Genomic DNA, 27,060 nt, shown 5'->3' with positions numbered 1-27,060 from the left:
ACGTTTTATGTCCAGAAAAATAGAAAAGAACAGAAAGGATGAGTTTGGTTCCCACAGAAGTAGTAAAAATAATGGAAAAATCATGATAAAACCATGCGACTGCAGCAATGCCGCACTGTGTTTTCAAAGCTCCATTAACACCACTACAGACGGGGACCTGGAGTGAGGGATTTTCATGTACTTCTATCAGAAAGTACACTTCAAGAGATCGGGCTCTTAATGGCCTCTGGTTTCATCCATCTGTGCAGTGTACTTGGTGTTCTAACCTCAACTCCTCTCCACCTCATTTTACAGAGAAAGTTATCCAAAAGCACAAACTCAGTACTTAACCAACTTGGTAAGTTCATGGTTCTGACACCTCTCTCATGAATGCTAACTCCTACTACCTGTTTTCTATGCAATAAGAAATTTTGATTTTTTTTTTTTTTTTTTTTGTGAACATAGCTCTGTAGACTGCACACGGGCTTCCTGTGAATTAGGTTTGAAAAGCAGCAAAGAAACTTAAAGATCCTGGTTTTGTTCACCTCACGAAAGGCAGATGCATTCAAGAATCAGACTCATTAGTGTACCCTGAGCAGCTCCCCGTGGTGATACTACAAGCAACAGGACAACAGCAGCTTGTCTAATGGGAAACTGGAATCTGAGCATGACTGACTAGATCACCCTCAAAAATTTAAAAAAGGATACAAAAAAGGAGGGGGGGGTGTATCTAAATGGAGGCAACACAGCAGTTTTACATGGTGGGGACATGAAATAAACTCTACTGCAGCAAAGCAGAAGACTTTGGGCTGAGTTTTATGAGCTGTTCAAAATACTACCTCTAGCAGCAGCCACATCCTAGACAGGGTTTTCTCCCGGTGACACAGGAGGAATCCTCCCTCATTTCTGGATCCAGCAATTTCAAAATAAAACAGGAGAATGGAGCAGAACTATATCAGCAAACACTGGGTCAATTAAAATGCATTGTGATGTTTTTTTACTGAAAATATAAAAAAAAAAGAGAAAAGCAGCAATCCACAGAAAAAGATTTACTACTACCAAGACCAGAATAGTTTGACATCTGTGACAACACACTCATCAATCCTTCCAATGCAAGCTGTATTTTCATTTTATAGAGTTGTGGGCATTAGGCAGTTTTCTCCTTATGGAATACATTCTTTGCTTGCGATGCTTTCACTGAAAAAAAGAAGCCTCACAGCCCTGACAGAGGCTGGGCAAGATATTATGGCACTTGGATGTCCTTGAATCAATCTGAAAACATTCACAGAGGTAGTGAAACATTTATCAAAAGGACACAGTTATAGATGCATTTGAGTCTTAACTATGTGGTCTGCCAACACATTAATTTTCTGTTTTCGTTGGCAGTGTTGTGATGTTTACAACACTCCTTCATTCAGTTTAATTAAATGTCTCCCATCATATTTACTCCAATCACACCTTATTTAGAGATCGGTAAATAAATAGCTGAATTTTATTATTTATGACAAAGTTTAGTTTTACTATAACCTCACCACAGCATGTATTTTACAGCCTTCTGTCTTACAAATGATTGAACATAACTGCTGCAATATTACAGACCAAGTAAAATTAATATCCCCTTTTACTCCTGATCCTTTTTATTAACCACCATGTTTTAAAGTTATAATCAAGCCACTGTACAAATGCAAAACTTAACCTGACTTTAATCACCTGTTTTGTGCTTACAGAAAAAAAATCCCTCACACTTACCTTTATCAAGAGAAGTATGACTAGGTGTGCAATGTCACTAAGGGCACAGTCTTGCTAGGTGCATTTTAAAGCCTACTTTTCCTTTGCTGCCGCACACGGGGACTGCAGTGACTGGCAGATGTACCCATTTCGTGTTGCTATTGGTTTCCAAAGTCATTATTTATATTTTCAGCAACATCCTCACTCCTTCCGTAAGACATTCAGATGCACAAAGGAGTTTAAGTCGTTGATTTGAAATGCTCTTGATGGAAATGCTTAAAAGGCAAGACAGGCATAAAAGGAGTTCTTCTGTTTTAAATAGTGTTAATTCATTGAATCACTTCACACATTGTATGCACTCCTAAATTTCTGGCTTTGAAATGATTTGAAAGGGTTTCTAAAGGAGGAAATGGGCTCCATGTGGAGCTGCAGGGATGGGCTCTGTGCAATAAGATTTAGCAACCATGCTAGCCCGTTAAGAAAAAAAAATAAGCATCGTAAACCCTTCTCTTGGCATCTCCAAGTAAAAGTGGAGATCTGGCATATGGAATCAGTGTTATAGTTAAGGTCTTACAAAAGAAACCCCCAGCTTCTCCACGGCTGAACAAAGTTAGGGATGCTTTAGCAGACTGCAAATAATATTAATTACTAGTGGTTAAACATTTGAGGAAAGAGAATGTGTTAGCCAGTTCATCCAAAGGTGTCAATGAATTCTATTAACTAAATAACCCTTGTAAAATAATCAAGTTTTACAAGTCTACGAAAAGACTATTTTGCTCATATCTTGTTTGTGAAAAGATCATTAAGACTTACACCACCTAGATCACAGGCTGGTTGAGACCTTGCTGTAAAGCCAGCAAGCCTTACAGTATTTTTCCAATGCGGGCAAAAAACCTATGAGGTGTCATGCTCACATTGCTCAAATTATGCGCGAGTTTCTCCTTCTCTGTCACTATTTTCGCTTGTGGTCTTGTACCGTTTCTACCAAAAACAGACAACAAATCCTAAAGAAAATCCCCACTAGCATGATCTTTTCAGAGGCTAAGAAGGGACTCCTAGAAGACTTAAAACTGGTTTCTATAATGTTTGCACCAGTAGATGTGTTCCTCCATCCTCTCACGAAGTCCTTTGGCTCCCAGCACTGTACACAGCAGGACACAGGTTTCCATCAACCAACTGCATGAAACCCTGAGCTTCCCCCAGGTGCCAGGCAAGCCACACTTCTGCCCTTGGCAAGTAACTGCAGCGCATCTTCCCTCCCTAGCAAGAACAGAGAAATTTCCCATTTAACTTGTATCTTTTAAGACTCTCTGGAGTTCCCTTATTCTCAGGCAAGCCTGCTCTGCCTACTCCTCCATCAGTATCTCTTGTCTTACCCTCTGGAAACAGGAAAGCAGTATCACGAGAAAAACTGTAACACCCTTAAATCACATTCTTTTATAAGATATTTTAAGAGCCTTATGCACCGATTGAATTAAAACACACTTGGCTGGCCAGAAGTGGACCACTTTTGGCAAAAAAATGCCGTAACTACCATGATCCTTCCTCAGTAGGAACTTGAGCAATTTTCCTTACAAGATATTTCCACCACTTTCACAGTTGCCTGGTCCCACTCCCCACAAAGCTGCTACCTGGTCAATACATCAGCTCAACACCCCAGCCAAGTGTGGGATTTTCACCAGTCTCCCCTTTCCCTTCCCATTCTCACACTATTTACCTCTTCCTCTCCTCCCCTGCCTCTCCTTTCCAGTTAAGCTCCTGAAAGTAAGGAGTGACAACCAGACAGCTAAACAGAGAGTGAGTCTGTGCTAGTCTCATAGTTCCTGGATGTACTGTGAAATTACAGAGCAAGAAGAGGAGCAAGCCAGCATCTCTGGCTGTCATTCAACGGGGAAATCAATAGCACCTTTATAACTTTACTGACCCAAAACCTAACAAAGATCAATTATCACCTTTAAAAACAAACCATATTATTTGCAAGAAAGAGGTGCCTTACAATTGAATTCTGCATCACAAATGCAGAATGGGGCAAATCCCACAATTGCTACAGTAAGTAACAACGGGCTCAGGATACCAAAGGTGTTCCAACAACCCATCGCTGTGATCTTACTCAGAAAGAGTTAAACAAGAGACAAAAATTCTTCAGTCTGTCTGAAGGTATCTATTGATAACATGCAAGAACTGTATTAAGAAGAATTAAGACATGAAAAGGATGAATTCATTCTGGACTCTTAATGTCCTTTGAGTTTTGTAAAGATCAAAATGCTGTGAGAATGGAGCTCAAAGCAATAAATTTCCATCATTCTCCCATCTCCTCCATTAAAGGTCCCACACAGGCATCTTATCAAAAGGGCACACTCCAACAGCATCGCCACCTTCAGCTGCACAGGCTAAATCCTACCTGCAACAGAAACAAGCCTCCTCTTCTGTGTGTTGCCACTCTGCCTTCTACTAAGAGCCTGGCTTCACTCACCAGGTCATCTTGTTGCTACAGTGCCAACAGTCCTAAAACAGAGAGCAAAAAACCCTGCCACAAAACCCAGTGCTGGCACACAACAGTCAGGCTGCACATGGCAGATACAATCATGTTTCTTAAGCAGCACGCTTATAAGTAACACTACACAATCTTCCCCCCTTTTTTTGTGCCTTTCTGTTTTATGTATATTTGCCTTGCTTCTTCTCCAACAACTGGAGTTTAAACAACTATGACAATATCCATGGGCCATCACAACCAACTTTTCCCCCAGCACTGTCAAAACCAGGAAGCCTCCCTATAAAATCTAGTATCAGAGGAAGAAGGAATTCAGGTTACTGATGAAATCAAGTCTTTACTAACTTAAAATGTAGATGCTTTGGTTTTGCCTTTACTGGATTTTATTCTAACAGAAAAGTTTAAGATAAGTTGTTGTCACAATAGCAAATAGCCTGATACTTTGAAAATCCAAACTGGGATGAGTTGTTCTTATCAGGTAAAAACACGCTCTCATACCGACTTTTGACTGTACCATTTATCTCAAAATCCCTCAGAGGACACACTTCCTTCATAAAGCAAAATTTTCAGTCACCAGGACCAGAGACACCTCTTTTTATACCTTTACCCCTGCAAACGAGTGGTTAGAGCTGCTCCTTGGACAGCAGGACCTGCTGTCAGGGGCTCTGAAGGGAATTTAGACAATCCTTCAATGAAAGTATCTGTGTATGTTTACTATTGCATTTCGCACTGGAAATATCATTCATGCAAATCACTTTATCAGACAATTTTCTGAGTCGGTATGGTCATTCCCAAATTGATTGCACAAGCACGTACTTTGCCACATCAATAAACTCCTGCACACATTGTCAGACCATTTTCCAAATCGATCATGGGAAAAGCCTGTCATTTTCCTTGCCATCTGAAGAGGACCATCCCAGCACATCACTGGGGAAAGGCAATGCAACACCCCACTCCTCTACCCCCCAAGGATACAGAATGAATTAGAGACGTGCATAATTATACAAACATTTGCAGGAATACACAACAGCAAACAGCAGCAACTAATCCCACAAAATCCTCTGAGAGAATAGGAAGATTTTTCACTCTCTGAAACGTGATAATGAAAAAATAATTCCCAGATGCTCCACCAGATGAAATCATCTTGTTTCAAAGTTTATAATTATATATGTTAAATGCAATGGTCCACTTTCAAGATTAGTGATAATGATCTTACATTTTTAATAGAGCCCTTCATCCCCCAGGATTCAACGTGAGTTTACAGAGGCACTCCAGGATTGCTGCAGATACCTCTGGCTTGAGACATGGCAGCTGTTTAATATCACTGCATGTGCTGTAAACAACACACCATAGTACGGAATAAATAAAGGATATTTGTCAGAGGAAGGAGAAGGTTACAGAAAAGCTTCCATCAACCTTCCACTTTTCCATACAAGAGCTCAAGGACAGAGAACAGGATGACCTGCACCTCTAGAAGGCACACTTTATATCCATTATATCCCTTGGGAAGCACATGCTTCATCGAGGCAAAGACATGACATTGCAGCCAGCCAGACCCAGCGCAAGGACCATGGAGCCGAGCAGAGCCCCCAGCCCCCACGGGGTTGGCAGCAGCACTCTGACCACTGTGACAGCTCAGCTCCAGGAGAAGTCTGGATTTTGCACATGTTCAAACTGGCTGAACACAAACTCAGTGCCATGGCCGTGATGGCCACCTAACAAAAGCCCCCCAACCTCTGACCATGCTGGCCACCTTCAATTCCAAAGAGAAGGACTGTGATCACAGAAGTTATTGTAGACCAAAAGAACTGGCATTAATGTCAAGATGATTGTATGAAAATCTGATCAACATGAAGTGACCAGGGAAAAGCTCAAAAGGCCCTGTCCATAAAATGTGGTAAGTTAAACATTTATGTTATCCCATAGCAACCTGGAAAGTGTGAAGACCACACAGCTGTGGGCTCTACAACAGGACAGCACAGACCGTATGCTGCCCACAAGCTACAAATTCTGTACATTTACCTAAACCCCTCTTACTGATGCTCTCCCTGTGCTGTCCACTGCTCAGGTCAGAGCTGCACTGTGGCAAATCCCCATGCCCTCTGTGGGCTGTGCCTCTAATTAGGAGCTCACTTCCTCACCCTTTGGGCACAGCTTTGCGGCACCAGGACAGCTCACCAAATCGAGCCGTGCTGATGTCAGACACATGAAATGCAAGCTATGCCACTGCGGTATAACCAGAGAAGCAGGATCAGCCCTGGTCCCTCAAGAAACACTCTTCAAACTGACCTTGAACCATAATTTACAAACAAGACTTTCGTCTTCTGCTTTCAAGTGTAGCCCTTGAGCTCTTCCAAGGGGTAACCGGAGATGGTGGAAGAGAAGCTATTTAACCTCTTGGTCTTTTAAATCATGAACAGCAATAACAGAGAAAATCTAGCAAGTCATTATTGGAGATACTGTACGAAATAAAGTGCAAGTGAAAGAGGAAACCTTCAGATTGATTTTAATAGCTTTGAATTAAGCTCTTTAAATTGGAGAGCAGACCTTAAGAGATACACAGACTAGCAGACCAAATGTCATCACTACAGATGTTATTACCAATTCACAACAAAAACGTTTGTAGTAAAGGGCATGCCTGAACGCTGTGATTGAGGTCCAGAAGTGGAAGGAGGTAATGCCGTTGTTTAGCTCTGCCTCCTTTGCTTTATCCTTTCCTATAACGAGAAGCTCAAGCCACAGAAATTGAGGGGCTTTGACCATCCTTAGGTGCCTGCAAGTCTTCATGCACTTTCCAAAGGACTATTCCCAGAAAGATACGCTTTAACTCACTGTTAATGCTCTGAAGGCTTAGCATGGCATACAGCCACTCTTTCCTCATCACACGGTTTGGGGCCAAACTAATCAATAACAGGTTGTTAATGCCAATGAATTCAAACCAGCAGTTTGTTTTTAAAATGAAAAGTTACTGAAACAGAACTAAATATTGCCCAAATCAAATTAGCTGCAGTAGCAATAAGTAATTAAAGCTATAAACTAGTTCATAAATAGAGAACATAATTTAATTAATTTTACCACCACATATAGAAATATCAATACTGTGGTGAGAGATGGAGCATATGGGAAAGCAGGGAGCTAAGGTGCTTTTGCATCCACAGCCACACACAACCAACACAATAGCAAAATGATTGTATATATATACAAAAATCAAATCCTAGCAGTAATGGAGTACTCTGAAAGAATAAGTAGCTGTTGAGAGCCAGATAACTGGCTCAAGCAGGGAGACACCGTGTATGTGAAATGCATTTCGCAAAGCTGAGAAAGAGATAGGAAGGACAGAGCAGGATGAGTTATTTGAGGTAAAATCTTCACAAGCTCTAGATAAGGAGCTGTGCTCATGATCTGTTCCTGCCCGTGCCACCGCACGCCCTTTCCCGTGCTCCCCATGACCACGACCAAATCAGTAAAGGCTTCAGTTTTCTCCCACAGGTAAGCAAGCAGGAGCAAAACCCTGTGGTCAGTACTGAAAATGTTATGAGCAGGCAGGTTTCTCCCGTGCCTGCCCGTCTCAAGCAATACCGCATTTACGCTACAGGCAGGCACACGCGCAGGCTCCCGATCCCTGGCACGCTGTGCACTGGCTCCTGCGCCCACAGGATTCGGGGTCCCTTGGTTTAACTGAAGGGAAGAGCACAGAAGGCCACGAAGGGACAGCTGTTTTTCCTGTCTGCATCTCCTGTTCGTAGGAAAAAAAGCAAGTGTGCATACCCATATACTTCTTTCCTCACTCTGGATCACATGTACATGTCTGCTTTTCCTTCAGACTAAACCAAAATCTTGAATGAGTCAAATCTGTTGAAATAATGAAATACAAAACTGAAGTGATTTTGCAGATGTCAGCTGTAGAGTATTGCTCCAGTACTATGGTATTAATGAAGCCTCCCTCTATTTAAAAAAGTTGCTACAAAATACCAGGGTAACGCTGAAGTTACCTCAGGCTGTTGAAATTTTTTTGTATTTGTTTTTAAGGAAGGTAAGTGCAGACCTTGCAATCTCATCTCTCGCTCAGTGTAAAGCACTGCCTTCCCCAGAGAGAGCTGTAAAAGGCTGTTTCACAGAGCCGAGTATCACAACAAGGTACAGAGGAAAGTCATTTGAGGCTGGTCCACACCACAGAAACATCTATCCAAAATAATTCAGCACAGCTAAACAGAAAAGTCATACTGACTTTGACAGTGGAGTTCTCTAAAGCTACTCCACCTCCAGCATATTTGGTGCTATCCATTAAATACAGGGAGGGTTGCTGGAAGGGCATACAGGGACGGCTAACAGACGGGAGGGTGCTGGTCCTGGAGGTACTGGCTGAGATGCTGAATTTTGTCACTTTTAGCTTGCCCTTGCTCCAACAGAAGCTCTGTACCAGTGACACCACAAGGGTTGTCTCTCAAGCCAGGCTCAAGCAATAACACAAACCAGGCACTTAATAATTATTCATTGCACACAACTGCATCCTTCTGTATGTTCTGCATGATCTCTCCAGCCATCAACAAAACGGGAGTCCAAGCAGTTAAAGGCCAAATTTGCAAACACAGCGAGGCACACAACTCCCACCGCTGCCGCTGGAGGGGTGAGACACGGCAGCAAGCAGTGCGAGCTGTGGGGAGCCAAGGCAGCTCCACAAGCAGGTCTGGCCCACAGAGATGCTGCAGGGTGATGGGAAGGAGGCCACCTCTTCCAGGGGACTTTGGGGCAGGAAGACAGGTTTCTCATGCAGAAGTAAGGCTGGTAATACTCTGTGGACTGGAACACACAGCAATCTTCCAGCACTGAAGGGATGCCAACATCTGCCGTGGCATGCTGATGCTAAAGTCCCTGGGCTTCCCTTTAGATTTGCTCTGACAAGCGTACCTAAGGATGTCAAGCTTTTTTCTGTTGCAACATCCAGAGGTCTTCAACAGGAAAGCCACCTGCTCCCAATTTGCACGTAGGAGAAACAGTGGACAGCACCAACAAGCACCAGGAGCTGCCCAGTAACTTTTGCAGAAAAGAAATCCATCTCCCAGGCTCCTGGCCTCCCGCAGTCACTGCCTTACCTCCATGAATGATTAATTCAATCAAGATTTAGATCAGTAAACCAGACTAGACCTGGGGCTTCTTTCTTTCAAAGCATTTGGTTTTCTTTTGTTCCACTCAGTCCTCCCTCTCACCCTTTTAATTGCCACCGGTCAGAAACTGCATCTCCCTGATCCTCCTGCACCTCCTGGCAGGTTTCCCTCCCTGGCAGCAGGCAGGCTCCCCGGCAGCATTTTCGTTCTGCTGCTGCTCCTCTTTCACAAGCCATGCCATTCAACTTTCCTTTAGCCAATACATTTATTTTCAGAGAGCCTTAAAGCTCTTTCTTAAAAGACTTGAAGAATCGCTTTCTCTGCCCATCCGCACATGATGCAAAGTTATGGTGCAAGCACAGCAGGAACCGGTGCTTTTGAAGGGTCAGGCTCTGCAGAAGATGAAGTGCAGCTGAGGACAGACCCTGCAGCTAAGACCTCTCTGCTCCAGCCTGGGTCAGAAGCAACCCCCACCCCAGCCACCACCAGCCCCAGCACCCTCAGCATCACTGACATGTACAACACAAAGCCAGAAACCAACAGCCTCATTTTTTTTTTTTTTTCATTTTAATTAGGTTTCCAAAGCCCTAATGTCTTCCACATAATTTTACATTTAATGTCTGACAGTATCAGGCACACTTAAGTTTGGAACTATGCCAGGGAAAGGAACTCTGCTCGGTTGAGGACCAGAGGAGCACTGCAGGTGATTGCCCTCACCTGGTGCCCCCAGCACAGAGGTCCCCACAGGGCAACAAACCTCTCCGGGCCTCTGATGGGCAAACCCTGGTCCTAACAAATGCGTCCCCATCTGCACTTCCCTCGTGGGGGACAACAGTCTCAATGACAGCCTGCCCAGCCCCTCCTGTCCCAATACCTTAAATGAGAGACGTGTCCTGCAGGTATTACAAGGCATGCTGCTGCAGAATATTCAAACCCCACATGTCGATGTCAGGCAGGTTCTGACCCAACTACCACAGCAGTCCCCAACCCAATAATAATTTTAGCAGTGTGCTTAGCTGCCTCTATCTGTCACTGACCCGCGAAGTGTCATCTCTTCCACCTGGGCAGAAAGCTGCTGCCTGCCAGAGCAAAGCATATCACCAGCACACACGCACACTTTCTTTAACAGCCTTATTTTAAAGATACCAAAATACTTCAACCACCCCACGCAATGTTACTAAGTTTACTTAGTGTCATCCCCATTTCACACATGAAAAAAAGAAAGGTTACTTGCTGTGATTAAGATAATACAGTGGCTTTTAGGGTAAAAACCACAACAAAACACAAATAAAAACACAAGTAAAACTACAACATTCAATATAAAACACTGAAATTATCTGAGAACATCTATGTAGTCAACATAAAGGTACAAGAAATTCCTTTTAATTCCCATTATTTTCAAAATTGTATGAATAGGAGTTAAATCATTTCTGAAGGCGAGACACTCAGCTCTAGGTATTCAGGCTCATAATAGTCAACATACATCTTCGAGCCTCCAAATCCATTAAGACCAAACAACAGAGTTTACTTATTGGTTACAGCCTGACTTGCCAAAGCAAAGCAACTTATCGATGAAATAACTAACACAAATCCAGTAAATCCATACATGCAGCACAAGTAGTGCTGATACAGGACAAAGTGTTGGGGCACCAGCATCCTGGAGGAGCCTGCATCTTGTCGCTGCCATTTCCAAAGCAATGGCCATTTTTCCACTTACAACTTCTATTAGATCAATTGATTCTACTTTCCTTTTAAACTTGCCTCACTGAAATCACGACAAAGCACAAAATAGCAACCGAATGAGGTTTGCACACAGAGAAAGTAAAGTGTACCAAATCACTCAGCCTAATAAAGCTCCAGGAATCAATAGGAGTATTTTTAACCACTCCCATAAATATCTTCTTTGCTCCTGCTGCTGGAAGCACCAGAATATATGGAGCCTCTCAGGCACCAATGGGGTCTAATTCATGGTATTTTGGTTTGCTCCCACACAAGCTTTAGAAAGACACGGCATTCCAGGGACGAGTCACGGCTCATGGCCTTCAGCCTATCAGCCCCTTTGCTGTACTCCTAATCTTAAAAATAAATTACAAACAACAGCATGAAATGGTAGCAGAAGCTCCTTTCCAGGCATTTTCCTCCTCCAGCAGATACACTACAAGCATGCTACAGATTAGTCCCACCTAGGGAGAAGAGCTTTCTCACATCATAAAAAAAAAACAAACCCAAACACCGCAACCCCCCCAAAAAACACCACTTTCCTCAGACAAGTAATTACACAGTTACACAAATAATTGTGGGAGTGCAACTCCAATACCAGCCTGTCTCCCTGTGGAAGCTTACATCTTTCTTGCAAACTAAGTGACCCCCTTTATAGGGAAAAATACTAAAAGCTACACTCCGGTTTTGGAGGATATTCTGCTACTTATGATTCTTTCCTTTTTTCTTAATAGATGCACACAATTTTAATTATTTAGAGCTCAGAGTCAATAGGGTTGGATCAGCAATGACAACAGACTGCCACTGGCAGGCAGTGACAAACTAAGTCTTAACAGAGACCTAAAGGATTCTTTACATCTCTATAAGGAAAAATGTACCTCGTGACTATCAGATTACATGAGACTGAAATTTATGATCGTATTATGAAGTTAAATATTACAATAATTAGTTTTAAGCTGATTTTATCTCAGAAATCATACCAGCTTTGATTATGTTTGCACTCCAGTGAAGCATGTTTTCCTGTGCTTTTTTCCCCATCAGAGGATGTAGAAGAAAATCTTCAGAGAAAAAATACACAAGAGCACGACTGAAGAAGTAATTATTACTTTTTAACTTCTTCTATCATAATTAATTCCTATTAAATCCTGAATGAGGTCTCAGGACAAGAAACAAGCAGAAAATTGCCATTAAAACACTTGGAGTGTGGTGTCAGCTGGCAGCGCCAGCCAGCTTGGCTGCACACACCACATCTGCAGGCAAAGAGCTGGGATCTGTGAATGCAGCCTCACACCCTGACAAGCATATTCTGGTCTGAATATCTGCTCCGTGACTTTTCATTTTTAACAACCTAACTTCTCAGGTGAGATCTAACTTGAGGTGAAATAATACCCCAGACAGCTAATTCAGAGATTGTGCTACACAGTGGCCACTCAGCTGCAGCCCCCACGCTGGCACCCATGCACGCAACAGTCCCATTCCATACCACAGCGAGAAATCACCAGCACTCGGCGCTCCGTATGGCACACGTCACCCATAGACAGACGTGAACCCTGGCCTCACACTCTAGACAAATTTATAAACTTATAGCTTGACCCTAGAGGTCACCCACAGCAGTGTGGCCCCATCCATGCCACCAGCAAAAAGAAAATTCCAAAGTATCAAGTCCACATTCTAAAATATTGAGTAGAAAGTAGAAATGTGCCTGTCTCAAACTCCACTGATCTCCCACCATTACAGTGTACCCCCCAAAAGCTTTTTGCTGCCACATCAGTCTTATCTGAAGTCCTACAGTCAGTTGTCATCACATTAAACACTCTCCACCAAAGTTATCTTTATTGTTTTTCATCCAAAAAGGAAAGATTTTTTAAAAAAAAACACAAACAGACAAGGGAGATAAGGATGGGAGACCTGAAAGCCATTTTTATCATAATAGCTGGCAAACATACATCATTAGATTTTGATAGCAAGTAGAAAGACTGTGTTTATAGTAACTTTAAAATCAGCAGTTCTGTTCAAGAATAAAGGCAGTGAATCTGGTATCTGACAATTGCCATTCACATTCTAGACCTGACGAACAGCTCCTGTGTTCAACAGCTTCACAGATTTCCTTCTATCTCAGTTTGCCTAATAAAAGATATTACTTCTCCCTACAAACCTTGACTTTCATATTCTAGTGCCTGATAAATAACCCACATAGAAAACAGATTTCTATCTGAACTTGAAAAAGAAAGTTTGTGCTTGTCTCCAAGGACTGAGTCTTGTTAAATGGAACCCAACCCTTTGGCTTTAGAGAGCTTTCCTAGTAGCTGATGGGCATATTCCTCAAAACCCTCAGATCTTCTTTTTGCCATACAGCATGCCTGAAGGGAAACGGTGGTGGCACCAGCAATCTTTCCAGAAATTAAAATGAAATACTAACATAGGTGGCATTTGGGGAAAATAACACATTTTTTTTACAGCAGCATATCTAGCATCAAATGGCGAGGAATTTGTTTCACTATGGATCTAGACAATGCATAGCTTCAGCTCTGTTCATGAAGCAAAATCTAAACTCATCCCTTCTCACCAGAAATTAAAAAAATAAATAAATAAATTAAAAAAAAACCACAAAACTTTGTTGCATTTAAGTCAGCACAAGTCCCAGTTTTCAGTAACTATTAGCTCTATTAGTTCATCTTATTCTTGCTTGTATGGACTTCAGCGGTAAGTAAAGCTACAGGGTGCCTCTTTACACACTGCAGATGGGATTTTGCAAGGGTGAGCCAAAAACGTCTAGTTGGGGGCCAGTTGCAACTGAAAAAAACCAAGCAATCAAGCAAACTCAACAGAGCAGTTCTGACCAAGTACGTTTAACTACTTCACGACCAAAAGCTGTTGGAGCCATGAAGGGCACGCAGTCCCTTCCCCTCGCCCCAGCAGCAACCAGCCAGCACCAGTCAGCAGGGCTTCAGGAGAGCTCTCGGAGAGCCACCACCTCCTTACAGCCTTCCCAAAAGGGCAGATCCGCGGACAAAAGCTCTGTCTCCAAAGCTGCAGAGGAGAATTTTAAGCTAGCAAAGGAGCGTTTGTTAGCGCTAAGAAAAAGATTTAATGTCTAAATTAAATAAGTGCACTATGCTTAGCTCCCACTGACAGATTTGCTGGATATTAATGACTCTCCCGCTACAGCTGCCGCTCCCCGGAGCGCACCGCTAACATCAGCCGCTTGCTGATCAGCCCATCAGCAACGGGGGCACGCACGCGTGGAGCCCCACTGCCCCTCTCTGCCCTGCTTCCCGTTAGCCCCTTGAAAGGAATTGTATTGCTGTTTTGACAGAAATCCTGCTGTCCCGTGGGAATACATTGAAAGAATGAACAACAGGTTTGGTTTAAGGAAGGTCTGAAAAGTATTGCTACAAAACCAGGGAAGTAAAATGGAAATGCCACCATTAGGGCACTGAGTCAATATTAGTTTCTCCATGCAAAGAAAAATAAATTGGATACTTTTAATGATTTTCATTATGTTCCTATTGTTAAATGAATACGATAAAATGTGCTTCGGTTATGTCATTCCCACTATGAATTGCTGTGATATCAAACTAAAGATAATCCCTCAGGCTCCCCAAAACAGAGAAAAAACACAGAAAAAGTCCATGTTTGTGCGCAGGCATCCGGGCAAGGCCTGCAGCACTGTTCGCACGACGAGACCAGTCTCTCACCCTCCAGTGAACAAACATCATCTTGTGAAATAATCACATTAGAGCTTCTGCCTGCTGCAAAGGTAGAAGGGTAAAAGAAAAGACAGAAGGCTGTAATTATTATTTCTCTTTTAAAATACTACAAGGTGCTCAGCTAAAGATGTCTGGAAGATGATGGGGTCATCTAATCAGAGGGAACACAGCTCAGCTATAATAAACAAGCCCTGACGAACACACTTCCTTTGAAGAGAAAATTGCAATGCCTGATACAGATCAGAAGATTTGTTCTGGTGATGTTATTTACATTGGGTGAACATTAGAAGGTGGTAGAGTCATTTTCAGCATTGTCTCACATTCAAACAGAAGTTTTTTTGAAGTTCACTCAAAGCTTGATTACCTCGCCAGCATCTCCACTTCCTAGAGATGCATTAGGACGTTCCAGTGATAATTGCAACCTCTGTGACTTACTGAAAACACTCACTTAGCAAATGCCTCTAATGCAGCTGACCTGTTTTGAATATATTTAGAGGTGTCATCCAAAAGTGAACCTCCAAATACGAGAAGTGTTTATTATATTTCTAAAGGAAAAGAGAGGGATTTCTGCTGTCTCTGCTCCTTTACTGCTACCTCCATTTCCCTCTAAGATGCCTCATAGTATTGAGGAGCAGTCAGGGCTTCCAGGATAATTTAATGTTGTTGTAAGGGCTTTGACTTATTCCCCATCCTACGCCCTACGCCAGTCAGGAGTTGCTCCTTACTGGTTTTAGGACCGACAGACCACTGTAAGCTGTGACAGCCCTATATCCAGTACACATTTTGCAGCCCAGGCTGTCCAGTTCACTGTCACGATGGCAAAAATAACCTTGTTTTTACAAGAATGGTACAAGCCTCCTCTCCAGCTTCTCTGGGACTCTGGCTGCTCGCTCCAGCTCCCAGCATCAGGAAGCCAGCACACTGGTCCAGCCATCCTGAGCAGCATGTACAGAGCAGAGGCCATGAGCTCCGACAGACCCAATCCTGGGCTCATCCATTAATTTAGCTCAGTTATTGGCTGCTGATGAGGTTCACTGTTTAAAGTGTTATTACACAGTTAGGAGAATACAGTTTTTCATTTATTAAGGTTTTCTATGGGCCACATAGTTATGTCATTGTTGATCAGTGTTGAGACACAGCCCACATCCCGACTCCTGCACGCTAGGCAAGTCCCACCAGCATGTCAGGGTGCAGAAACGGTCACTTTGCATGCTCAGTGGTACATCTGCTCTAATTGCAACAACCTCTGTTTTCACAAACTGGTTTTTTTCCTTACAGACGTGTCTGGCAATGGATCATCCCTCATTGACACGGGTGCCAACAGTGCTGGACGTGTTGATAACAGCTGAGAAGCTGCATAGGGCTGCTTCCAATTTCTGGCTTCACTGACGCTATTCCCAGGGAATAAGGGTTGCCATAATGTTGATTCTGCTAAAAGCAGTTGATGAACTTCTGTATTTAATGGGCAATAAGAGTTAAAAACTAAATATGACTATCATATAATTTCAGGAAAAGAAATAATTTTGGGAAAATATGGGTAAAGAAGAAAAAATACCATGGAAAACAGAACACGAAACCTGGAAAGGATAATAAAAAAATAATATCTAACTTAAGTGACAGAGAAGTTATTCTTTAAAACATTCAAATGTGAAAAGTAAAAAAAATAAATCATATTATAGGCAATTCACATCATAGAATTTCAATGGGAGAAGCAAAGCACATAGAAGGGGCACTGCATGCCATTGTCACCTGCTTCGCAGTAGCAATGAGAAACTAAATTGAAATCTTGTGAGAAGTGACATTTTGAAAAAATTCCAATTCTACAGATGGAAAACACAGCACTTTTTTTGTTGTACCTTTTGTTTTCCAAGCAAGAGCATAACTTTATGCTATTATCTGCTGGCTGCACAAGGTGGATTTCAGCTGTGGCCTTTGCACCAACTACTGCACACAACAAACCGCAGGAACTTACTGGTAACCTCAACAGAACTGGACCAATATGCTGAACAAATTTAAAAGCCAGAATCCAACTTAAGCCTTTGGAAGGAAAAGGCTTTGAATTCTATACATCCTGTAGGTCCAGAATCACTTTTCACACATACTCATTTCATTCTGGTAACACACGTTCCTAGATGAGTTTCATAATATGTGTCAAATGGTTACACACTCACTTAGAAAAAGCAGCTGGGCTGAGATTCAGACCTACTGATTGTCACATCTTTGGGACCAATTTAGCAGACAGAATTTAGGAGTTAAGCAGAAATAAGACAAATTTTAATGTCACCAAAACTGGAAGAGTAAAGAGTGACAAAACAACATGCCACCTGTGAGGAAGAGGCAAGGATGGAAAGGAGGAGAAGGGGACAAGACATGAGGCTCACTCATGCTACTTCATAAACACACTTAGTGCCCATCTTCTGTTATATACAAAACAACAAACTTCGCTAATATTCTTCAAAAGATCTCATCAAACACAACAAGCAAGCAGCATAGCACAGATATGTAACTAACAAGGAATTATTTATGGAAGGCTTTTAAACCTGGATTACTTAAGACACTTGAGCAGTTGCAGAGTCGCCAATCAGCTCTGCTGACTAAATACATTTTTATAAATCCTTTAGCTGTTTTATTTACCCAATGGACCAAAATGGCTTATTCATTCTCTTCTGGTTTTATTTTGGTCTATCAAGTACAGTAAATGCACAGTTAGGTGCATAATAAAAACTCCTTTAGAAAAGTAATTGCATTACCTCATACACAGTAGATTCTTCTTTCCCAAACACCATGAACAACTGGAGCATTTTACAGGCTCCTAAGTTCTTCTTAAAAAACTAGACTGCCACATACTAGCTGCTGAGATGTAAAGTCCAGAGGGAACGTTTACAAACAAAGCAGAGCCCCCCGGAAAACCACAAATTAAAGCAGAGTATTTGTTAAGGCAGCAGCCGGGGACGCAGCTATGGCACCAACCACCTGACCAGTTTGTTCTCCACATCCTGCAGGGTCTGGTGAGAACTGGATGTGGTGGAAGAAGATAACAGACCCATTGCAAGGACCACTGACGCTTGCCTCGCCGCTGCCCTGGCAAAGTGAGGCACCTGCAGCAGAAGCACCATTAGAGCCTCCCTTGCCATAAACCACAATGCTCCAGCTGGGCTAATCCAGGCTGACAGCTCCACACGCTGCGTCTGCCACAGGCAGAGGCCACAGCCACCTGGTTATAAGTGCCTGAACTAAGAGAGCATGAAGAGGGCAACTTCTGTCTTATTTTATCTCATATCTGGGCAGTGAGTTGAAGCTCTGAAAATATTAACCTAATTGCTCTGCCTGATAGTTAAAGCTCAGTTCAGGAAGACATGGCATGTTGAAACCTATTAAGTCTGTAATTGAAAATATACCATGCCCTTACACATTAAGTAGACTAGCAGCATGCAACTCAAAAATCTGATGAGCCTACAAGTGATCCTGGACTTTGGGTTTTCTGGCTCAGAGTTACTTATTCTGCTAATTTCTGAGACATGCTAGATAAACTGACTTGTTGGAGAATATTTGCATATTGCATTATACTGCCATTATCTGAAACATCTGCTGCCAGATTTTTACTCAAACCTTACAAAGAATTTATCTTACAGCTGGTCTGAAACTCAGGGTGTCCACTGCATTTGCACCTTTTAATATTATGTGCAAGCAGCATATGCCCTCTCCATATGAGAGGGGCTTCCACATCATGCAGTGCTCTGTGTAACAACAGTATTTCAGCAGAATTATGTGCCTGAACAGAAAAAGTAGTATTTCATACAAATAGCAATGCACCACTCGGAACAGTGGCCAACACTATTTCTAATCTCACTTTGAATTTCAACCTGGCTGCTCCTAAGGATGCTTAAGTCAACAAAAGCCCATTTGTCTGAAAATCTATCCTTCTCTTATTTTTAAAGACAGTTTGTCTTAAAAGACCAGTGCAAACCAGTCTTGCTTGACTGCTCTGGGTCTGCTGGAGAGAAGTGCTTTGTAGAGGGGTGAATATGCAGCCAAGACAAGGTTTGTAGGACAAAGGGGTATCTTTTAAAAGACTGCCCAGTTTAGCTAAAAAAAGTAGAGAAGCTTGCCGAGTGAGAGGATGTTAGGGATGGGGAAAATGTTAAAGTGGTTATCTTCTGGGGAAAGACAGGTAATTTACAGGCTGTGGAGCACAGAGAGATTAGAGGGAGAAGTGAAAAGAAGAGGGAGACACTGTCCTGTGGAATAAAACTAATCTCCCTATTAAGCTTTCATCAAAACTTGGCATTCAAGTTGGTGAGGAGGTCATCCATCTCAGACAGAGGCTGGCAGCAGGCAGCACCACCAGCACAGCACCATGACCTATTGGGACTGTTATCCTCCCTGAAAGCATAGAGGATGCCCCTGCCATGCCACAGTGGGTGACACAGGCATAGGGCAGACACTGCCAGAAGCACCCCGAGAGGCACAGTGCTTGGCACGCACCAGAAAAGCCCCTCACTTTTTAACTCCAGCAAATATGCTAATCTATCTTTCAAAGTTTCCAAATAACATCAACTGATGAGCAGGAGGAAATTACCTTCTAGGTTGGCCCTACATGCTGCCCACTGCCTCCCTCACACAGCTGTATTTTTTTTCCCCCCACATGCTTCTAACTTAAAATTCTTACATAGCCCGAAGCAAAAAGTCTGTTCCGTAAAACTCTGCCTTGCTGTTAACTGCTCCGAGAAGCTGGGTCGATGAAGCTGGCTTCACGGTGTGTGTTTTGGTCACAAGCTTTAAGTCAGCAATTTATGTGTGGTGTAATCAGTTGTGAAAACCTCTAAACATCTCACGTGATTCAAGTTTCCTAGATACAAAATAGTTCAAGGAGCCTTCTGGACTGTGCCAGCAGGTAAGGCTATTTTATTGCTGCAGGTCACTGCAAGGTTTCATGCCCCACGTTATCTGCTGTAAATGAACATCACAGAGACAACTCTAGCATCTTCCACTATCCTGTGGTGGAGCTGACTCAGTTTCAGATTTCTCTCTATCTGGTTTTGGGATCTGATACTGCTGTGCAGTATCTACCCACAGGTACTAAATTCAAGGAATGCAAGCAATGGCAGCACCCTATTTTTTTTTGGTAACTTCCTTTTGTGTGCCCAGAAATCAAACTTGACTGGTCTCCAGCTGTTCTTCACATGCTGATAAGGAACTAGGACTTCTTTAAAGGCGGGGCATGGCCAGGCAGGGCTGCAGTGGGCAGCATAGTGTGGCAGCCAGCACCAGTAGCTTATTCAGCTGCCAAATCAGCACAGTTCATTCTGCTTTCAGATGGAAAGAGATGCTTCCAGGCACATCCAGCCTCAGCACTCTGCATTGGGGATACTTATTTATGAAGTACGGTAGTATGGGATACACAGATGTATTATTTTGCATCTCCCTGTAAATCCTCACAAAGTTTTGTAGTTTTCTGGCTCATCCCCATCTTCTCCTACTCCCCACCCAGGGAACTGAAGTCTGGCCATTTCCTACATTGTAAGCCATTGCCTACAAGCTTGTTCCTCCCACTTGCTGCTGGTAACAGCTGCCTGGTTTCCTGCTCTCAAGAAGTTTTCACTTCAATTCCTTTGGGTCCATCAATCTGCTGCTCTAGCAAAGCCACATAGTATTATATTTACTTACTCAACATTCATGTCCATTCTGCCATGAACAGAATTCATTCCTCTTGCCCCAAAGTACTTGACTACAGGAGCCAATGTATGAATTTACAGGAGCTTTAAATCTGCAAAGCCATACTGCTTCCAGCAGCAAGAGAGCTGGGCATGCAATGGGTTTTCTATGCCTACTGGCAAAGCTGGGCAGCATTCACATTTTCAGATATAATCCATCTAAATGAACAAACAGTCATTTGGAAGCCAAACATTACTACTAGGACCAGCACTGTTTGGTTTAGAAAACAGATTATAAACAACTCCCTGGTTAAGTTGCAATTCACTGTTCAGTGTTTGCAGCTACTCCTCCTTGTCCAGAGTCCCATACACACATGTGCAATACCAGCACCTACAGTAACACTGTCTAGGAGCATCTGCATTACTGTTCAATTTACTACTGTGCCCAACACCGGCTAATCAGCTGATTATTCAGAGTTCTTCCGCCGGCATGGTTTTACTCCCTCTGTTAACTCTGGTCACAGAGAACCACAGAAATGCCAAGTTACCATTAGACACCGCTGCTGGCAGATACATGGGAGCAAACAATTTTGCCCCTTCTCCCCTCCCCAGTTTGGGTTAGCCTGGCTCTAAATTAAAATCCAAGCTAAATGCTGCCTTGGGCATTTATCTTATTTCTACCTAATTCCCTGCCAACATTACAAAACTAGGCATCCCTGCTGCATCATGTATCTGAAGAATAATATTCAGCATTTTTTGTACCTCATCCCACTTGAGAAACTGCAGTTTCCCAAACTTAGGAAAACAGGAGGCAAACATCAGAATAATATTCTGACCCAGTCAAACATCCTTCCCCAGGTAACAGATGGCCATTCACTGACAACATGTGCCCTGAAAAAACAGAGATAATAATTTCTATGAAAACAAGGTAGCAGAGATAGACAGAGACATGAATCTTTATTTGAAGAAGTGAAGACTAAGTGATTGTTAAGATCAGTATAAAATACAGAAAAATATTCCTACTTGTGATCCTAGAAAACAGGTATTGTTAATGTGAAACCTGTCCTCTGCAGTTGAGACATGTCCTGAAGATACAGCCAGTGGGTTTCTGAACATCCAACTCTACACATACATAGCATATATGTATATATATTTATCATATATTCTGGATGTCACTGGGATAGCCAGAAACCAAGATCCAGGAGGTACAGCTGCTTCTAAAGAGCAACACTGACACAGCTACTGATTTTTGGTGGATTTTGACCAGGTGACAAGGAACAAAACCAAATTTCTTGGACTCAAGCAATAGGACAAAAACAACAGGATAGAAAATTAATAAGTGATTTACTACAAAACTAATTACAGTTGATCACTTCATTGTGTTCATGAAGGCTTTAAGGAGAAAAACTTGCCATTCCTGCCAAGTTTTGAGAGCCTTTCATCTTCCATGGATAGGTGAAAATTTGAAATGAGCAAACAGAAAGGATGAAGTGAATAGAATTTCTAAAGGGCATTTACTGTTTCATAACCAAGTCAGTTTTTCATCTAGGACATAAGAACTGATGTCAAGTGGCAAGTAATCAAGTATTTCTTAAGCTGTTTGCTGGATCCTTTGCCAGTGCTAACTGATGCAGACCCAGAGATTTTTCAATAAACCTACGGCAACCTGGGAAAGCTCAAGGTGTGCTATATTCTATTCCTCCTCACTGTGATTAGGAAACACAATGAGGATTGTGTATGCTTAGTAAATATAAATACAAACAGGACATCCACAATACAGAGCTTGTGAATACTCCAGACAGGTTTCAGCCTTTTAATCCAAAACAACTAGTTAAAGTTCATATCTTTACAGTAGCATGATGTCATCTGTCTGACTACATCTGGAGTTGCATCTCATTTAATAAGATTATATGGTCAAACAGAGTGGAAGCAATCTGCTTCAACATTTCTTGGCTGAATGGTTTCAAAAGCATCTTTTGACACTAATTTGTTGAATGGATGATTGCAAGCAACATAAAAACAAATTAAAAGTTTTAAGTGCTTGGGCTAGATCCTCAGCTAGTAAAAAGCAAAAGGCAGTCCATTAAATTCAGCATGGCTTTGCTCATTTGCATCTGCCAAGGATCTGGCTCTTTATGCTTTATGTCACTATACATACACTTATGCATAGAGTTATACTCAGCAGACAATTTATCCTAGGACTCAGCATCCTTTAGCCCCACATTGACAACAGAAGTAGGAGCACTTGTCAGCACCAGAAGTTGCAGAATTGGTTCCTGTGATCTTGCAACTAAGATACTCGGGGAAACCACTAGAGGCCCTGTCCTGCTAGACATGGGGAATTTGATGGATGCGAATGTATATGGCTCTTACATATGTAAGTTGTGTGGTCTAATTTACAGCAACAGATAAGTATCACATTCATCTACACCTATTACACAGTGAAAACTCACTGATCTTGAAAATTAAGCCCTACCACTGTCAAAGCCAAATGCTTGTGTTACCTTCAGAGCTTGGTCCAGTGCTTCTTCCAGTTTACCATAAAGGCCTTTAGTCTCCCAGTTTTCTGCTGCATGCTATTCTTATTCTTTTTCACTAAATGCCCATTGTGTCCACCTGATCTGAACAAACTGCTGCTTTTCCCAGATCCCTACTCCCATTTTGCACTTCCCCATCTGCTCTCCAGCACTATTTCACCGTCCTGAGCAGCTGATGGAAATGTGCAGGCTGTTAACATTTTTGCTGAGTTTCCCTTTCCTGTGCACTATGGGAAGGTAGTGCATAGAAACTAGCAACAATGCTAACACTTGAAACCATATATAAACATATGGCATAAACAATGGAAAAGTCTTTAGATAGAAATGGGAAAAAAGAGAGAAGACTGGATAAGTGGAAAAAGGTTTGCCAGCTCTAACTTGCCCCCCTATCTTAGTTTAAAAGAGCAACGATCTTAGTTTAAAAGAGCAATATAAAGAGACCATATTCAAATCCTGTGCTTGTTTACCACATGCTGAGTTCTCGAGTTTGTGGTTTTGTTCTTTTTTTAAAAGCTACAACACAAAAGCTGGCACCTCACACCATATTCTGTTTTCCATTCCATCTGCATTATGCTCATATAAAGTACAGTCAAGCATATGACCTACTGAGAGCAAAATTTCATCATGAGCCTAAACTGAATTTAGGAAGACATTCTTTCAGCTTCTAATCAACGACCAGAATGAGGGGTTTGGGGTTAAAAGATCATTTTTAGTCAAAACGGGTAATTTTTGAACACTAGTTAGGCATCCCAGGATCTGCAGCCGTTCCCGTTTAAATTCATAAGGAAATCAGTCTTCATACATCACGGTGGAAGATGGCTGCCAGCTGCAGTCAGGGAAGCATCTCCCCTCCGTACCACAGCAATTAAAAGATCATGTAATTATAGTTGATCTAGCTCCCACAGAAGTCAAAGGAAAGCCATTCATCGACTGTAATAGGCTTTGGAGCAGCTTCAAAATTTCTCCAGCATATGTAGTCCTGACACTTTGGAAACCAAAAGCCTCCCAGTCTAACTACTCTCATCCACAGCTCAAAAAGGAAGAAAGTGTTTTCACATTGACAACAATCAAGGCTTTGTTTCCTTTGAGAGAAAAGTGCCTGCTTTCAATCTAAAGGACTCAAACCTTTTGTCCAAAAAAAAAAAAAAAAAAAAAAGAAAAAGAAAAATTCTGAAAAGTGCAAGCCACCAAAAGCTCTTTTTTAATTATCCTGGTTCATCCATGAGCATGGGATAATAAAAGCAGGCACAGAGCAAGTTTGCTGCAGTTCTCACCTTTGTGGTGGCTTCTGTCAGATATTTTTAAGTTTCAAAGTTTTTCAACTTTTCAACAGAAAGCCAAGTCTTCCAACCAAGGGAAGGGAACAAGCATAAACCCCCACCTTCAAACATTTTCCAGTTATCCAATTTCTTCAGGTAAAAACCAATATCCACAAAAATTACCATTTTAGGGAAAAAAGGCCTGAATCTTAAAATCAGATCATACCATATCACAAAATTTGTAACAAATCCTTTCATGTGCATAAACATTTTGAACCTCCTTTTATTTTTTTTTTCCCCAGCACCGAGTGGTATCTGCTCTGCACACATTTTAACACTGAAGAGGTTTCTGAAGGAGGCTTTTGTAGAATTATTTTAAAGGCGCTATTGAGGACTAACTCCAGAGAGGAAGATACTTAATCACTGCTCAAAATCCCCGGGTAGCTCTGCAAATCCACAAGCTTTTGTGACCAAGATGTATTTACCATGTTTGTTAGTATTTTCTTGACTCCTGAGGAGTTTGCAGTTCTTCAGACATTCTTGATTATTCACAGATTGCATTGCTGGGCATAAGCCAAATTCATCTACAGACCTTAACTCCCCAACTATCATCCCCTTCTCTCCTCACCATCCATGGATCTAAGAAGTCTTCTGACAGAGAAGTTCATTATATTTAATGCATTTCTGAAAAAAGGTATGGTTTCACCCCTCCAAATGGAAATAAAGTCCAATCCATCCTGTGAAGGCAGTAAGAAAGCAGCCTAACTGAGCCTGGAAATTTGGTATCTAAAAGCATTGATCTCAAAATCCAGTTATTGCTCTGAGGTAACATTTTCCAAGCACCCACATGATCTATAAACAGAGTCCTGCCTTCAAAAATCGCTATATTTAAGTTCTTGTAGGTGTTGCTTACATTCACTGGGAATGAAACTTGAGACCCAAATCATATCTGAAATGGGACTAGAGGTACTTCCACAAAGTTTCCCTCATTAAGTTCATTTTCACAAGACCAGATTCAGTCTCCATGTCAATAACGAACTGCCCCACAAACTCTATAGCTAGAGCATGACCGAAATGCCTCCACATCCAGGATGCCAAGATGCTCTTCTGCATCTCAAAGCAACTTGGAGCCATCCAAGAGCCCTCCTCAGTCTGCAATAAAGGGAAGTCAAGTAAAACTGGATTTCTTCATAAAGAGTGGCAAACATCTGACCACATGCCAGACCACACATGCTAGAAACCAGAGTTAAATATATTTCACTTTTAGCAATAGCCACATATTATACAAGCCTCTCTGCTGTATCAGCCTCACAGCAAAAATAAAACACAACCCAAAACCAAAAAAACACAACCACAAAAAACCCAAAAAGGAGACTCTATGACATGTTACCCTTGGACATGACCATTTTCATTTAAGCAGCAAAACAGCAGTAGTTACAACCTCTTCCAAATATATGGGATGCCTGAAGCAATTAAAGGAGGTGCTGGAACAGAACAGGGGAACACGTTAATCTGTTGAGCAGGAGAGTGCCACCTGCTTCACATTCACAAGACACGAGGCAAGCAACTGCCTAATCCGGAAAACATCTGCTAAACAAAAATCAAAATTAATGATAACAGAATGAGCTCTTTGATGGACGGTTCTCACCCAGCTGCTGGGAACCATCAAAGGGCCACTCTCAGCAGCAGCCAATTAGTCACTAACACAAGAGTTTACAAGAGCAGGATCTGAGCTCAGGGCACTGCCATGACAACACTGCTGCACCTTTGGGTGGATTTGCAGTGTGCTGATACATGGAAAGCCTTGTCTGGACCTTTTTCTCCCTGAACTGCTCCAGGGTCAGAGTTTAGATCCTCTGCCAGCACCAAACAAACTTGGCTTGCATCACCAACACCATCATGCAGTTCTGTAAGAGCAACTTTTCATGGAAAAATAGAATAATTTACAATTTGCAACACTAAGAACTGCCAGGGGAGTGTTAGGAGGGAATCTTTTTTTTAATCCCACAGCACTACACACTTTTTGAGTGTGTAAACTCATGTTTGTTTTCAGAAGTTACTGCAAGAATACTTAACACCAACACACACATTGAAATGAAAGTGTTGTTTTTTTCCCCTACCTTTTCTTCTTGTAACTTCAAGCCTTCTGAAGTCCTATAAGGAAAAAGAAAAAAAATTGTGGGTTTTTTTAAATAAAATAATTGTTCAAAGGCAGCACAAACAGAAACCCCTAAAAAGATTAGCCATTGTCCCAGAGAAGCATCTACAAAGCTCTACACAATAACCGAAGAGTAATAAGAAGCATACATTTCAGTTTGTCCACAGATATTTAATGGATCAATATATCACCTAAAATGATTCATCATTATGTGATAAGTTACATGGTAGAGCACAATATCTTTAAAATGGATTGTTTTCTCTATTGATGTTCAAAGGGAGCAGCTAGGAGGTTGTTATTACTATACCAAGGATCTAGGGTTGAGGCGGGAGGAGCCATTACAGCTATTTTTAGCAGACACTTGTTCAAATACCCAAATGATTTCAAAACAACCAGACTACTCATGCTTAGAGCTGAAGGCTCATTTCAATGTTTGCACACCTATATTATTTGCCCCATTTCTTGCAAAGCATCACTACTATCTCTAATAAAGAAACCGCTTGTAAAAAGACATTGCATAAAGCCTCAAAGGGTATCACATTCCCAAACAACACTACTTACACCAATGGTGAGGCTCCACGGGAATAAACATTTAATCCCAAGCAGTAACATTTATGGGTTAATTACAAATACTTATAGCTACCATCACTTGAGTTACTTCTTGCAGCCAGTATTCAAAATAGCAGAATCACAGAGGACTCTAGAAGACCACCTTGCCCA

The 27,060-nt window shown here is 42.0% G+C and overlaps 1 protein-coding gene across 2 annotated transcripts in view; it reads right to left on the bottom strand.

Annotated features, from left to right (window-relative positions):
• Window positions 1–27,060, bottom strand: part of FSTL4 (follistatin like 4) — a 236,515-nt gene that overhangs the window by 191,758 nt on the left and 17,697 nt on the right. For both annotated transcript variants that reach the window (XM_055719381.1, XM_055719382.1), the window contains exon 3: window positions 26,303–26,336. In XM_055719381.1, coding sequence (XP_055575356.1) covers window positions 26,303–26,336 — 34 coding nt within the window. The remainder of the gene's footprint in view (window positions 1–26,302; window positions 26,337–27,060) is intronic.

This window comes from Falco cherrug, chromosome 8, assembly GCF_023634085.1.
Source record: "Falco cherrug isolate bFalChe1 chromosome 8, bFalChe1.pri, whole genome shotgun sequence".
NCBI lineage: Eukaryota > Metazoa > Chordata > Aves > Falconiformes > Falconidae > Falco > Falco cherrug.
The sequence above is the reverse complement of the archived record's forward strand: the minus strand, read 5'-3'. Positions and strand labels throughout refer to the sequence as shown.